We start from the raw sequence: 14,623 nt of genomic DNA, 5'->3' as shown, positions 1-14,623 counted from the left end.
TAGTTCTTTGTAGAACTTTATTAATAAAGTTCAATCAGCAATAATTCTACTTGTGTCATATTTCTACTTGTGTCATATATATATATATATATATATATATATATATATATATATATATATATATATATATATATATATATATATATATATATATATATATATATATATATATATATATATATATATATATATATATATAAATGATATCATCAGTATTTTTTCTAACTTTTTCTTTGTGAATAGCGGTTGTTATGATCTGTAGGATCTTATCTTATTGATCAATTTTTAAACATATATTTAAACAGATATATTGAGACTTAAGTTCAATATAAAACAGCAGGTAAACTGGAGTTTTTAGGCATTAAAAGAAAAGTTAGGATATGTTTTAAAAATCGTTAGCGTATTGTTTTCCTGAGCATTTTTACAAAATGTTTTCAAAAATGTGTCTTTAAAAATGTTTAACACCGAAATTTTTGCGCATAAAAACAATCGCAACGGAAATATTTGGTTAGGAAAATATTTTCTGTCAGACTCTGTTGTTTATGTTTGCGACTAGTCGATTGAAAATCTTTGTTTATATTTAATCATGTTTTACAAATTTATGTAAAAGTATCAATTTATTCATACGATGTAAAAACATTTTAAGGTAAATTACGACAGAATCCTTTCCTATATATTTTTTCACAAATATTACTGTTTAATATATATAGTGTCGTTTAATATATTATAAAGTCGATCGGCAATAATTAAACACCGGAAAATACAATTTACAGATATCATAGATAATCAGTGGTTCTAAATATATCTATATAAGCACTTTATTTTTTTTTTTTTTACTGCTGACAATGATAAAAAATGTAATACTTGAAATAATATTTTTTTTGTTTGAAATTAACTCTAAATAAAATACGATATTAATATATTAAATGTTTTAATAAATATTTTTACAAAGATCTTTAGTAGATCAAAGCAGGCAGATGTAAAAATTAGGTGCTAATCAGTTTTAAGTTCGGTAATAAATAGCTGTAAGCTTATTTATATAGTTAATAGGTAAAAAATGCTACCATCATGTTAAAACTGAAAATGTTACCTGCCACTCATTCAAAACAGTTACATTTAAAAAATTAAGAGTATTTTTCAGAACTAAAATAGCATAAACTTATATAAAATTTTTAGAAATGATGTAGTAAATGAATGTATAGCATACTTCTTTCATCAGCAAGCAAGAAGTCATCATGGAAGGTATGTGTAATATTTGTTCACAATGAATTGTTTTTGCTTGTGAAACATTTGTGTAATACAAAACAATATAAAAGGTCATTATTTACTCACTTTTGATTTTGATAATTTCTTATATTGATAAAAATTGATAAATTTTTTATAAAAGTGAATCTTAATGTCTTCCATCACTATTATAGACAATTTTTGTAAATCTTTTTTTGATTTTAACTCATTTCTTATGTGGAAAAATTTATAATCAAAGATTTGCTTATTAAAAATAAAGAAGAACTTTAACATTTAAATATGTGCAGCTTTCCTTATTTGTTTCATTAGTATGTTTCAATTAGTATTTTGTGTTTTTAATACAATTATTAATTACACCAAAAAGGTTTTTGTACAAATAATATTTGTACTAAATGATTTTCTTACAATTAGATGGCAGTTTAATTATATGTTTTATAAAAAATATATCATAATAGTTTACTTAACAATCAAATTTTTAGGTGATAATTTTGATGAACTCTTTGCTTGTATGCCAAGCAATACTGATCCATTGCGTTCTTTTAATTCTGCATCTCGTAGAAGTTTGCGCCGTACAACCTCAGTAAAGAAGGAACAGCTGATTGATAGGCAAGAGTCTCAAGGTAATGCTTTAATTACATCACAAGTTGTGGATATAATTGATAATCAGGATGATATTGATGGAAGTAAAACAATTAAGTTGCTGGCTGCACCCATGGCTCAAAGAAAATCCATCAGGTAAGTTAATTTAAATAATGCCGCAAATAAATTTTTTAAGTGCATATAAAGTTTAATTATATTTGTTAATTTTGATTTTAATTTACTTTTTAAACTGTTGTAAAACTATTAAAGGCATCTCCAAAATTTAACCTTCTTGGTCATAAAGTGTGACTAATAATAACACAAATGTAGTTCAGTTTTATTTAATATAAAATTGATGCTATGCAAAGACAATTCTTTTTAATTTTAGGAATATTCAAAAGGTAAAGAGAGCATCTATTAAACATTCAGGAAAACAACTTTCCTATTGGAAAAGTTTTAAGTTGAGGGCAGCAATGGTAAGTTTCATGGCTTTTAAGTAAAAATTTGATGTTTTGAATCAAAAATAATGATATGGATTTGTATTCTATGTAATGCTTTTACTTTCTGATGATATTTTTATCAACAGTGTTATACTATTACATAGCATCAATTCATAATGTAAAAGATTAAAGACTTTCATCATCATAAACTACATCATATTGTTATAATACTTTTATTATAAAAGCAAACAAAAGTTTGATTAAAGCAATAAGTCTATATTGTTTTTTTGTTGTTGGTGTTGTTGTTGTTGTTTTTTAAACAATTAAACCTATGTCATAACAGTGTGATCAACAACTACATTCAGCGAGTTCTTTTTGATTTACTAGCTAATACTTATATTCTGACACTGAACTTCATTTTGAAAACTTTTCCCAAAATCTTTTATCAGGTTATGAATTCTTTCTGCACAACCATCAGTAACTGTTTGCTCTTTCACATATGGATAATCTTTATCTGCCAGCTGGCTTATCTTTACACATTTGCCATAACCAGCTGTATAAAGATAAGCCAGGTGGCAACACTTACAGGTTCTTAAAGATTGTTGTCTGGTAAGAACTGACTTAGGTTTTTTTTTTTTTATCTTTTAATTCTTTTGGAATTGAAAGTTAAGTCAAGGATTTGAAATTATTTTTCTGATCAAAGTTGTTTCAATTTGCAAAAACATTCACTAAAATATTTGAATGATCAGCATAAATATTCTTCCATTTCCATCTTTTTGTTCATGTCAATAACAATCCAACCACAAAAGTTTAATCCATTAAACTTTCTGATTAATTGGAGCAACAGTAGGACTAGAACTTGCCTTTTCTTATGTTTTTGTAGTTTCAACCATTTTACAAGTTTTTTCTCATCTTCTTTGTTTTATCATTATTAGTTAAATTGTCAAAATTATTTTAGAAGAAATATACATATATATATTTTTTCAGACACTGGCCTTGTTTGTATCTCATCTAAAGGAATGGTTTTCTGGTTTAGAACTATGGAGAGGACAATTGAAGGAAGTGGAAGGTTTAGAATTTTCTTAGATTTTCAGTTTAAAGAAATTAAAGTTATTTGTTGTTTAAAAATTTGTTTTGAAAATCTATTTTTTTACAACATTTATCCATCAATAGTGATAACAGTAATTAAAGTATGATAAAAACATGAAAATTTTTTCTCATTAAATTTCATAGAATATTCTGTACAAAAATAAAAAAAATTTCCTTTAGATTTTAGACTTTAAATTTTCCTGATGATTAGCAACTGAAATCATTTGATATATGGATAATAAAGAATATGGAAACTTATTTGATATATGGATAATAAGCAGCAGCAACTACTTGTTTTTATCTTTTCTTTTGCTGTATTTTACCACTCCACAGCAATTACTACAAAGCATTTTGCTGTATGCTCTAAATTGCACAAGGCATTAAAAACCTGTAATAAATTTTGTGTTTTGTTGGCATAGTGTCAAAACTGACTGTGTTGTAAACTATTTAGTTCAGCTGCTGCATATGGAATTGAGTATTTTAGACTACTCAACGGTTTATGTTATGCAAAACTACTTGATTGGTTACAATGATATTATATATATATATATATATATATATATATATATATATATATATATATATATATATATATATATACACACACACACACACACACACACACACACACACACACACACACACACACACACACACACACACACACACACAATGGGCTTAAAAAGTAAGAAGAAGAGTTGTAACATATTACCATATAGCAGGCTAGCAAGAGATGACATTTTTACTAAAAATTGATTAAATTTAAAAAAAATTCATACAAAATAACAATTACCAGCTAAATTAGCTATATGATTGCATGAAAGCAATCACCTAGCTAATTTTTTTGATCCACATAGCTAATTTAGCTAATTTTATAATTAATATAACATTAAATAAGTTAGCTATGTAATTGCATAACATCAAATAAGGATAAAAAAAAGTAAAGTTCTTAATTAAAAAAAAAAGAAATTTATAAAGCACAAATTAAATTTTTTTTTCACAAATGATTACTAAGATACTCATAAGAATTACAAACCCCCTTCCTAGAACTACGTCTCCTTTAATCGTAAAATCTTTTTTTGTTCTATCAAACTAGATCAAAATTCATTGACAAATTTCAAATTTCATCAAAAAATCTCTTTTCGTTTAAGATTTATAACCGTGCAAAGCTTAAAATTACCTCCAATTACCCCCTGAAATAACTTTAAATGGTCTTAACTTTTTAACGAAAATTTTTTTTGATGTAATTTGAAATCTGTTGATAAATTTTGATCTAGTTTATGATAGAACAAGCAAAAATTTGAAAAGTCTTTTTAGGAACCATACCCTAGGGGGGATACGGGGATCGTTTCGAACACCACAAAATCATGCACATGCCCCTGTATTTAGATTTTCAGAAATGTTTGTGATAGTTTTATCAATTTTTTTTAAAAGTATTTAAAAATGTTTGTTTAACATTGAAATTTATAGACGGGTATGTAATTTTCATTTCTTTCTATTTACATTTTTATTGAAATAAAAACAAAGCAAAGCAACCTTTAATTATTAGCAATTAGTAAAAACTAGCAGTTGCTAATTATTAATAGTTGTATGATAACTCCTCACACACGTTGACATACGAACTGAAAGCATGTTTTTGGCCATTATATTGACATTTGATTGATACGACCGATATGTAATGCCAATATTATCAATCCATATCAGAAGTTTTTATTTAAAGCATTCATTTTAAAATGCCTAAATATGTAAAAGAACATGGTGATTTTGTTAAAAAGTTTTGCATTTGCTGCTTCAGAAAAGTCAAGGATTTAAGACCAATAGATAATGCTGAAACAACTTAGTTAAAATTTAATTACGTTATTTTGTTACTTTAGTTAAAATTTAGTTACGTTATTTTGGTTATATAGTTTCCATACATATGCTATAAAATTTAGACCTGAATACCAGAGTTATCAGAGGGAGAAAATGTGAATGTTTTATTTGTGAAAATGGGTGCAAGTCAAAAATGGAAAAAATATTGGGTTTGGTTCCTGAAAACCCTTTTCAATTTTTTTTTGTTGTATGTTAAACTAGATCAAAATTCATCAACAAATTTCAAATTACATCAAAAAAAAAATTTTTTCATTTAAAAATTAAAACCATTTAAAGTTATTTCAGGGGGTAATTGAAGGTAATTTTAAGATTTCCATGAATATAAATCTTAAAAGAAAAGAGATTTTTTGATGAAATTTGAAATCTGTCGATGAATTTTGATCTAGTATTTAATAGAACAAAAAAAATTTAATCAAGCGGACAGTTAAGGGATGGGGCTGGATTAGTGTAGCTGCAACCACCCTTATTTTTTGCAAGTAATCATTCGACACCAGTAACAACATACTAGAATTTTGAGCATTCCCCATGCCTCTTAGTAATCTATCTTGAACAACAAAATTCCTGGGCACTCATCTAAAATATGTGATTTCTCCCCATGCCCCCACTAAAAAAAGTTTTCTTTTACATTTTTTGAATGAGGAAATGTTTTCTGATGATAATAAAAAAAAAATCTCTGGGGATGTGTGCAAGGTTTTAGAGCATGTTCCTATGCACAATGTCTAAGTAAGAATGTGTAGGATGTCTAAGTAAGATGCTTATAAATACTTTGAATTTCAGCAATAAATATTGTTTAATTGTTACTCTTAATATTGTATAAGTAGTAATATTATATAAAAATGATTAATCAAATATTGTGTGACTATTATTAATGATTTTCTATAAACAGTAATATTGACTAAGTGATGATTAATCAGGTGATGACAGTTTTTTACAGGTTGTCAAGATAATAGATGATTAGTTGGCAAACATTTGGTATACCAATTAATGGTTTAAAAGAGAAGTTACAGGTCTAATTTTAAAACTAAATGAATTTTTTTCTCAGGTCATTTTGGAAATGGTGTTCTGTCTTATTTTGTATTCTTAAAGTCATTGCTCTTCCTGAATATTGCTATCTTCATAGTTGAGTTCAGCTTTGTTGTAATACCTCAAATATTTGTAAATTATAAACAATTGGCACCACATAATGCTACAATCAGTTGTGCAAAACAAGATAACTTTTATGGTAGTCACTCCAAAGCTGATCAAGTATTGGATTTCTTCACTGGTCAGGTACTATTTCATTTTATTTTTAATCTTTTTCATTTCAACTTTATGAGATGTTTTTTGTTAAAAATAAAAGAGTTCAGAAATTATAACTTGTTAATTTTTCCTTGATGTAAAAGATTGAAAAAAATCATCTTTTTCTTTTAAAAATATTTCAAATATTCTTAAAACTTGTCATACCAAAGTTTAGAATTCACTTAAAAGTAATGCTTTTCCTTATATTTTTTAATAAAATGCTTTGAATTTTCATGAAATTTTGTGAGTAAATTGCAGATAACAAGATGTAATGAATACACTAGAATTTAAAACATATTTCCATTTGTATAAAAATGTATAATTGGATAGTCACCATTAAATCACATTTTCATCAAAGAACCCCTGTTTCTTTTAATAACTGCCTCATACAATCTTACAATTCTATGCATCTTAGAGAAGGTTCCAAAGATTATTTTTGGATATTAGACTATGATTTTATGTCATGGTTTAATTATTTTCATAGCAACTTAATGGAATTCAAATCTGGGGTTTGAGGCAGCCATACTGTAATTTCTAGCAAGTTCTTGCTTTTTTTATATATATTCTTTACATATTATTGCAGTATATTTTGGGTAATCATCTTATAACAGAACAAAGCATTTCTCAATTAAGCCCCTGAAGAGTTTGAATTATTCTTCAGAAGTTCAATAAAAATTTTCTTCAGAAAATCAATGATATCATAACTCTCCTTCTTTGATGTATCATAGATCCTTTTAAGATCACATGTTCCACTTGATAAAAATTATCCCTAGGCCATAACTGAGCCACCACTGTGTTTCAATGTTAGAGCAATGCAGTCGATATCATCTCTTCATATGTATGCTGTACATATATCATGCCTATTTGTGTCGAAAACTAGAAATTTAGATTCATCTGTCCAAAGAACTTTAGACCATTCAAATAGACTCCAATCCCAATCTATTATTGCCCATTTAATCTCTTTATAAAGTTTACTTTTTTTAGCAGAGGCTTTTTTTTACAATAATGCATCCTTTTAGACCAGCATCTAACAATTGTCATCTCAATATCACTAAAGAGGCTTCTTTATTTTGGGTTGTTATTAAATTCAGTTTGTATCTGAGGAGCGGTTAAATGTTTATTTTACTTAGAAATAAATTTTATCCATAATTCATCTACCTTGGATGGCTTAATGATAACCTTACTGATCTTGGTAGGTCACTTAAAGTATCATGAGTATAAAATCTCTTTATTGTCCCTTGAACTCCTCTGTAGGATATTTTAAATTTTTTTGCAATTTCTCTAATGAAATAATGTTCTTTGTGCAAAGTGATTACTGCACTTCTGTTTGAAATGCTGATCTCCTTTGATTTTATCATATTTCTAAAAATATATTCAATAATATGCTAAATGGTTTGAAAATTTGAAATTTTTTTAAGAAAAATCAACCTAAAAAAGTTAATCATTCAGATAAAGAAACAAGACAAAAAATGAAAAAATCAATATCAAAAATTTATACTAAAGTTCATAAAATATAATATGTTATGTATGTACAATAAAGACTATTTGTTTTATATTATTATACAACACTTACTTAACTTCAGCATGTAAGTTTTTAAAAAATTTCAGATATTATTTAAAAAGTTTTTAAACTACAATAAATAAAAAAATGCCTATAAAAATATATCACAGAAAAAATATATCATAGAATATTTGAAAATTAATATGAAAATTCCAAACTTTTGGTCAGTATTGTATATTGAATTTAGTGAAATTTTCAATAAGTTCTTAAAAAGAAACAACCCATGTTAATGATAGTTTGCAATATATTCTTGTTTTTTTAAATAAAATATATTTTAATTGGAATGGTAATAAGATTTTCATTATTTTTAATATCATCTTTGTTTTGTTATCCGTTCATTCATAAATAAAAATATTTATTTTGTATAAAAGTTAGCAATAAAGATAATATAAATATTTAATATACAACTAATAGAAATATTTATAGTATCAAGTTAATATTATCTTATCATTTATTTATAACAGGGTTACATAAATACAACCCTGATGTTCTACAGTAACTATCAAGACCAAATTGTCTATAGCAAAAGTGGACACTCATATGACATTCCTCTTGCATATATTTTGGTTGGTGGATCTTATTTTCTTCTTAGTCTCTTTATGATGGTCAAAAAGTAAATAATTTATTAATTTTAAATATTGTTTTTTTATGTAATGAAACATTTTTGTCCTAAATCTATATTAATCAATCTCTGGCACAACTACTACCTAGAGAGCTGGTACCTACTGTATCGTTTTTACAAGAAAAGTATACTCTTCTTAGTTAATCTAAATAATTTGAGATCTTACTTAAATATATTGTCATAAATTATCTTGTTTGAATATAGTGTTATAAGTTGTCTTAACTAACTGTAGTTTTAAATAATCTTTCCAAAAGGGCATTTAACTAAATTTTATTATTGAAATTTTGTAATAATATTGAAAGTATAAATAATCTATAAAATACTTTTAAGCAAAAAAAGTAATGTTTTTAATAGCTACAAAATCCTCAGAATCTGTTCAATTTTTTTTTAATATTTTATTAGATTTTACTACTAACCTCTTTAAAGGTGTCATATATAGCATATGTATTTCAATATGAAAACATTCAAGAGTTTTTTTCTGATTTTTTTTAAATTCAGTCTGGCTCAAGGGTTTACAGAAAGTGTCATAGAGAGTGGTGGGTTCTTTTACTCATACTGCAACAAAGTATTTGCAGGCTGGGACTACTGTATTACAAATGAGAAGGCTGCTGGTCTTAAGAGTAATTGCATTTTCAATGACTTTGAAGTATATTCTTATCTGATGTTTTTTTATAATTTTTTATTACCTTCCTTTTTTTTGTCCTAATTCCCAAATTTTTTGTCAAAATTACCAAACTTTGTTTTATAAATTAAAACTGTTTGGGATTTTAAAAGCAGTAAGAAAAATAAATTAAGTTTTTTGGATGATAAATACCTCTTAAGAAATACTGAAAATATAATAAAACAATAAAACATACTTTATGTTTATTACAAACATTGTAACTGACATTATGTCTATAGCACATGTTGTAACTAAGTGAAAATTATTTTATTCCATAAAGTGTTGATTGTTTTAAATTTTTGCTTAAGTCATTCGTTCTACGTTTTTAGTAAATTATGTTCTCTGTTTTTTTAGGCAGAGTTATCTGAAGAAAAGCGATTAGAAGCAATGAAAAATCGAACACACTGGGATATATTAAAAATTTACTTTTTGAGATTACTGGTCTCTCTTTTTGTTATGTTGTTACTTGCTGGATCAATATATGTCATTGTTAGGTCTGTTGAAGTGTCACAAAACTCGGTATGTCATTAGTTTTTTTCAGTTTTTTATAAATCTCATAGCAAGGCTTGAATTAGTGTCCATTTGTCTAACTTCATTATTCAGGTATGATATAAAACATTAACTGAGTGATTACTTCATTGCAATTAAATGACTTTGAAAACCATGCTTAACTTTCATCATCCTTACCTCTCATCATCCTTACCTCTCATTATACTTTCTACAGAGTCTGAACCTTTTATTAATTTATTTACATAAAAACCCCTGTTAAGGTAAAGTTTTTTTATACATTTTTATTGTATACTAATACTAAAAAGATAAGAAAAAGTTCTCACCAAAACATTTTGGGGTAAGATACCTTGGGAAAAAAGGTTTTACTTCACAATTTTTTTACTTGCTTCAAAGGTCTAAACACTCAATAATCGTGTTTAGTAAAGATCTTTGTGCTGTGCAATGTTAGGTATGACCAATCATAAAAGTATATTTGAAATCCTATTTCAGCCATTGTTGTTTATTTTATTTTTTTGTTAATTTTTATGAGTAAGGATATTATCTCCATTCTTATGATTTAAAGTTTTTTGAAGATTTTTTTGGTTGGAAACTTGAAAAAAAGTATTAATAAAAACTTTCCTTCAGGCTTTAGTTCAAGGTGGTAATTCTTTTGTCACTATCATCAAGCGATGGGCATCTTCATTAACAATCAGTGTATTGAATATTTTTCTCCCATTTGTGTTTGAGTTTCTTGCATCAGTTGAGCAATGGAGCCCTCGAGTAGAGCTTGCAATGTCACTTTGGAGGTTGTCACTTTTTACTGATGAAAAAAGGTATAAAATCACTAAATCAAGAAGAAGTAAAACTACATATTCCATCTCTTTTTTTACAGAGCAGTTTTACTGAAATTAGCATCTGTGGCAGTGTTGGTAATTACACTATTTATCTCTTATTCAGGTTATAGCGATGGGCAACAGGTAATCATTTTTAGTATAAACTTTTTAAGTAAATGTCTTACTTTTGAATTTCCAGATTTTTGTTTGTAAACATTTTTTTACTCTGTAATTTATTAAGGTTTTATTTTAATTAATGTCAATGAAAATAACATTAATAAGTAACAGTAATAAAAAATGATTCTTCATTATGTTAGCGAAACAAAGGAAACAATTTGTATTCTTGTTTTACTTTTTGTTTTGGTATCCAATAAATAAATATTTTCTAAAAGATAAAGAAAAAGTGATTTAAAGCTATTGTTGTTTTCAATTTAGTGTTGGGAAAATGAAATTGCTGCTCAAATGTTCAACTTAATCCTGATTGATTTCTTCATTAGCGTTGGTTTGACAATTATTACTGAAACTGGAAGAAAGTAAATTTGTAAAGATTTAAAAAAGATCCTTTTTATTTTCTTGTCTTCTTTTAAATTATAATGAATTTCACTTTACTTAGATATGTATCCCGTTATTTTAATTGTGGTTGTCGTATTGGTGAAAAAATTGGAATGCAAGAGTTTCAAATACCAAAAAATGTTCTTGATCTAGTCTACGGACAATCTCTATTATGGTAATTTATATTTTTTCTACTTTCTAAAGTAAAAATCTTTTAAAGTTAACTTTTATAAAAGTAATTTGAATGGTTTAGGATTGGGTCATATTTTGCACCTATTATTCCTGTAATTGGTATTCTTAAGTTAGTAGTCATGTTTTATGTTAAAAAGGTAAGCTAAATATTGATGTTTTCTAAAAAATGATTTTTTTTATATTCTAAAAAATTTTCTATGATTTAAAAGTTTCTTTTTCAATATGTTAACATGATTATTGTTGAATTTAAAATTTTTATACTTGGACAAACAAAGAATAAGAATTTAATTTATGATTATAAAGAATGGACCCTTCTCAATTCAAAAACACTATGAAGTCTTTAAAAGGACTGTGAAATGTCTTTGAATTCAGGGGAGTCCATTTTCTATAATAATAAATGCATATGTATGTATGTATGTATGTATGTATGTATGTATGTATGTATGTATGTATGTATGTATGTATGTATGTATGTATGTATGTATGTATGTATGTATGTTTGTATGTATGTATGTATGTATGTATGTATGTTTGTATGTATGTATGTATGTATGTATGTATGTATGTATGTATGTATGTATGTATGTATGTATGTATGTATGTATGTATGTTTGTATGTATGTATGTATGTATGTATGTATGTATGTATGTATGTATGTATATGCACTTTATCATCAAGTTGTTTCTTAAATTCTTAGTTGGATTTAGGTCAGGAGATTGTGTAGGATTGAAATATAGGTTTCATTTCTCTTGTGAAACTTTAGATAAGTTTGATGTACAACTGCAAACCATCTACCACTTCATACCAGGGTGCAAGATCAAACTACTTTTTTACTTTACTTCTTCTGCTCACTTTCTTGCTGTGTACTGTTGCTGTTGGGTGGGGTTTAACAAGGTATTATTTTATCTTATTTTTTTTCTTTTTTTATTAACATTTATGAAGGATTATTAAGATTTTTTAAATGAAGTTTTTGGATAAGAAACAAGTAATTCCAGTAATGGAAAAAAGAAAAATATGTTTTTGTTGTTAAAAGTATGAAAACAACAAATTACAAAGAAAAATATTTTTGAAGTTGTTTACTATGCAACTGTTTATTTTATGGCAACCATGTCTTTTTTAGTGCAAAATGAGCATGCGTTTTTATACCCCTTATTTAATTCAAATCATTTAAATTTATTTAAAGTGACTGTAAATGGTTTACCCAACTTAAATACTTTTTATCATAAGCCATCTTTAAAAATGAGAAGCTGATCATTTTTAATTTCATGCTTTTTGTCTAATTAGTCATAAACTAATAAAACAAGGTTTTATTCTAGAAAGAACTTTTAAAGAGCAGAAAGAACTTTGCATAATACTTTCCAAGCACTTCAGTAGATGTGAAATGTTTTTAAAAAATCAAATAGAAAAGTTTATTTACGTATTTACCATAAAAGTATTAAACTCATCTTTGAAAGTCTTTACAAGTTTGATGCAAAATTCCTTCAGTAGGATTAAAAGTTTCTCTTATCATTGTTGTGGAAATGTGGAGTGCCAAATTGTCAAAAGAAAAAATTAGTCGTGTGCTTTAGTGAGTCATTCTCGAAATTGCATTGTATGTAAAAACGTTTGAAAACGATTTGGAGTATCATTAAAAAAAATTGACAAGGCAAAAAGTAAATATCTTTGAACATCCTGTTAATCGCTGATGTTTTTTTTTACTAAAGAATTTAAAAAAAAAAATTTACTAAAGCGAAATATTCCAGAAAATTATATTGTCTTCCAAAATATAACTGAGCTTTGATAATTTTCATATTTGTTTCGCTCATTCTACATAGTATGAACTATTTAACATCTGAATTTGTCCCCTACTCGTATATGGAAATGTAATAAGACGATAAATTGTTTTAAAAAAACAGGACTCAGGAAAAAGGTTTGCGCTTTAAAGGTACTTTACTACATACTATGAAGTTACTTATATTGAACTTTCTTTTATTTTAGAATCACTACTTCTTGTTGTGGACCATTTGCGTAAGTTGTTAAACTATGATTAATCGTTTTTGAACATAAACAGTCCGAAAAATCTTAAAGAATAATCTGCATGAATCTCAAAGAAGCTTTGTAACACTCAGTATTTCAATGTCATTTAAATAAGTGTTTTGCTGATCAAAGTTTTAAAAATAGAACCAAAAAATTAGTTAGGTTTTCTTTGAGTTGAGTTTTCATGTTGGATGGATATGACCACATAGCAATAGATTGTTTCTAATCAATTGGAAGAAGTAGTTCCGTGTGGGACATTTCTACATAAGCAATTTGAAGTGAACTTCCTTCCACCTTGTGTGCATTACGTCATAAATGTATGACCTGTAGTTTTATTTAAGTTTAATCTTATTCTTTTTTCGTCTTTTTCAGGAATAAAGAAAACAACCCAAATAAAAAAATGTTGGATATCATCGGCGAAAGGATCGATAAATGGCCCGAAACTATTTCAAAAATTTTCTACTTTTTACGAACTACAGTTTTTATCTTTCCTCTGTTCATCATTATTTTGTGAGTTTCCCTGTTCCTCATAATTTTGTGAGTTTGTTACTATTCTTAAACTAAACTAAGGGATTTTCTTTTCCTTTAGTTTACTTCTTTATTATTATTATGCGATGACAAAATCTCACGAAAAAATGATCCTCGTTCTAAAAGATCGGCTTATTATGGTAAAGTTGTCGTCTTAAATTTTTTCATCTTAAAAACGTTTGACTTTTTATTAATTTATTTGCATTTATGCTTTTCTTAGGAGGGTCGAGATAAGCGTTTTTTGATGGATCGACTTATGCGAGAAAATATGTTCAGACAACCATTCGCTTCTACCGATGCCCCTGTCGCTCCACAAATGCCTCCCGTTAGTTCATGATTCGTTAAACTAATAGTTCACAAAGCAATTATTACTAAATAATTCACTAAAGCATTGTAGTTTTAAAAGTTCGTATCAAGTTAATGAAATGTTTAACATCAAGTTTTTTAGGTTTTTTTTTTTTTTTTTTTTTTTTTTTTTTTTTTTTTTTGAGAACAAAGTTTTAAAAAATTTGAATTTCTGGAGAAAGGAAACCCTAATTTTTTTCATCGGTTTTTGAATTATTTTTTTAAATGTTGTAATATATATAATTTTTTTATATAATTTGTATAGTCTTTGTCTGTTTCGTATTTATAATGTTTTTGGGATGATTTTCTCTGGAATATTT

At 26.3% G+C, this 14,623-nt stretch overlaps 1 protein-coding gene across 1 annotated transcript; it reads left to right on the top strand.

Moving 5' to 3' along the window:
• The first annotated feature begins 518 nt into the window (after window positions 1-518).
• Window positions 519-14,423, top strand: LOC145192739 (transmembrane channel-like protein 7). The gene is made up of 19 exons (XM_090071890.1): window positions 519-646; window positions 1,177-1,242; window positions 1,725-1,980; window positions 2,213-2,300; window positions 3,252-3,333; window positions 6,268-6,494; window positions 8,529-8,677; window positions 9,185-9,332; window positions 9,702-9,866; window positions 10,482-10,642; window positions 10,729-10,813; window positions 11,105-11,202; window positions 11,283-11,396; window positions 11,475-11,550; window positions 12,178-12,308; window positions 13,392-13,421; window positions 13,803-13,940; window positions 14,020-14,098; window positions 14,179-14,423. Exons 2-19 carry the CDS (start codon window positions 1,236-1,238, stop codon window positions 14,293-14,295), a joined length of 2,151 nt encoding a protein of 716 aa, XP_089928016.1. The 5' UTR covers window positions 519-646; window positions 1,177-1,235; the 3' UTR covers window positions 14,296-14,423.
• The last annotated feature ends 200 nt before the right edge of the window (window positions 14,424-14,623 follow it).

Source organism: Hydra viridissima, unplaced genomic scaffold, assembly GCF_058129835.1.
Source record: "Hydra viridissima isolate aposymbiotic clone 2 unplaced genomic scaffold, HvirCarnegie_v1 scaffold_14, whole genome shotgun sequence".
Taxonomy (NCBI): domain Eukaryota; kingdom Metazoa; phylum Cnidaria; class Hydrozoa; order Anthoathecata; family Hydridae; genus Hydra; species Hydra viridissima.
Note: the sequence above shows the minus strand (reverse complement) of the source record. Positions and strands in the feature narration are given on the sequence as shown.

Excerpts from the sequence above, each read along its gene's own strand:
- LOC145192739 (XM_090071890.1), top strand. Across the intron at positions 2,301-3,251 it reads TTAAGTTGAGGGCAGCAATG|ACACTGGCCTTGTTTGTATC; the intron begins GTAAGTTTCATG and ends ATATTTTTTCAG. Across the intron at positions 13,422-13,802 it reads TCTTGTTGTGGACCATTTGC|GAATAAAGAAAACAACCCAA; the intron begins GTAAGTTGTTAA and ends CGTCTTTTTCAG.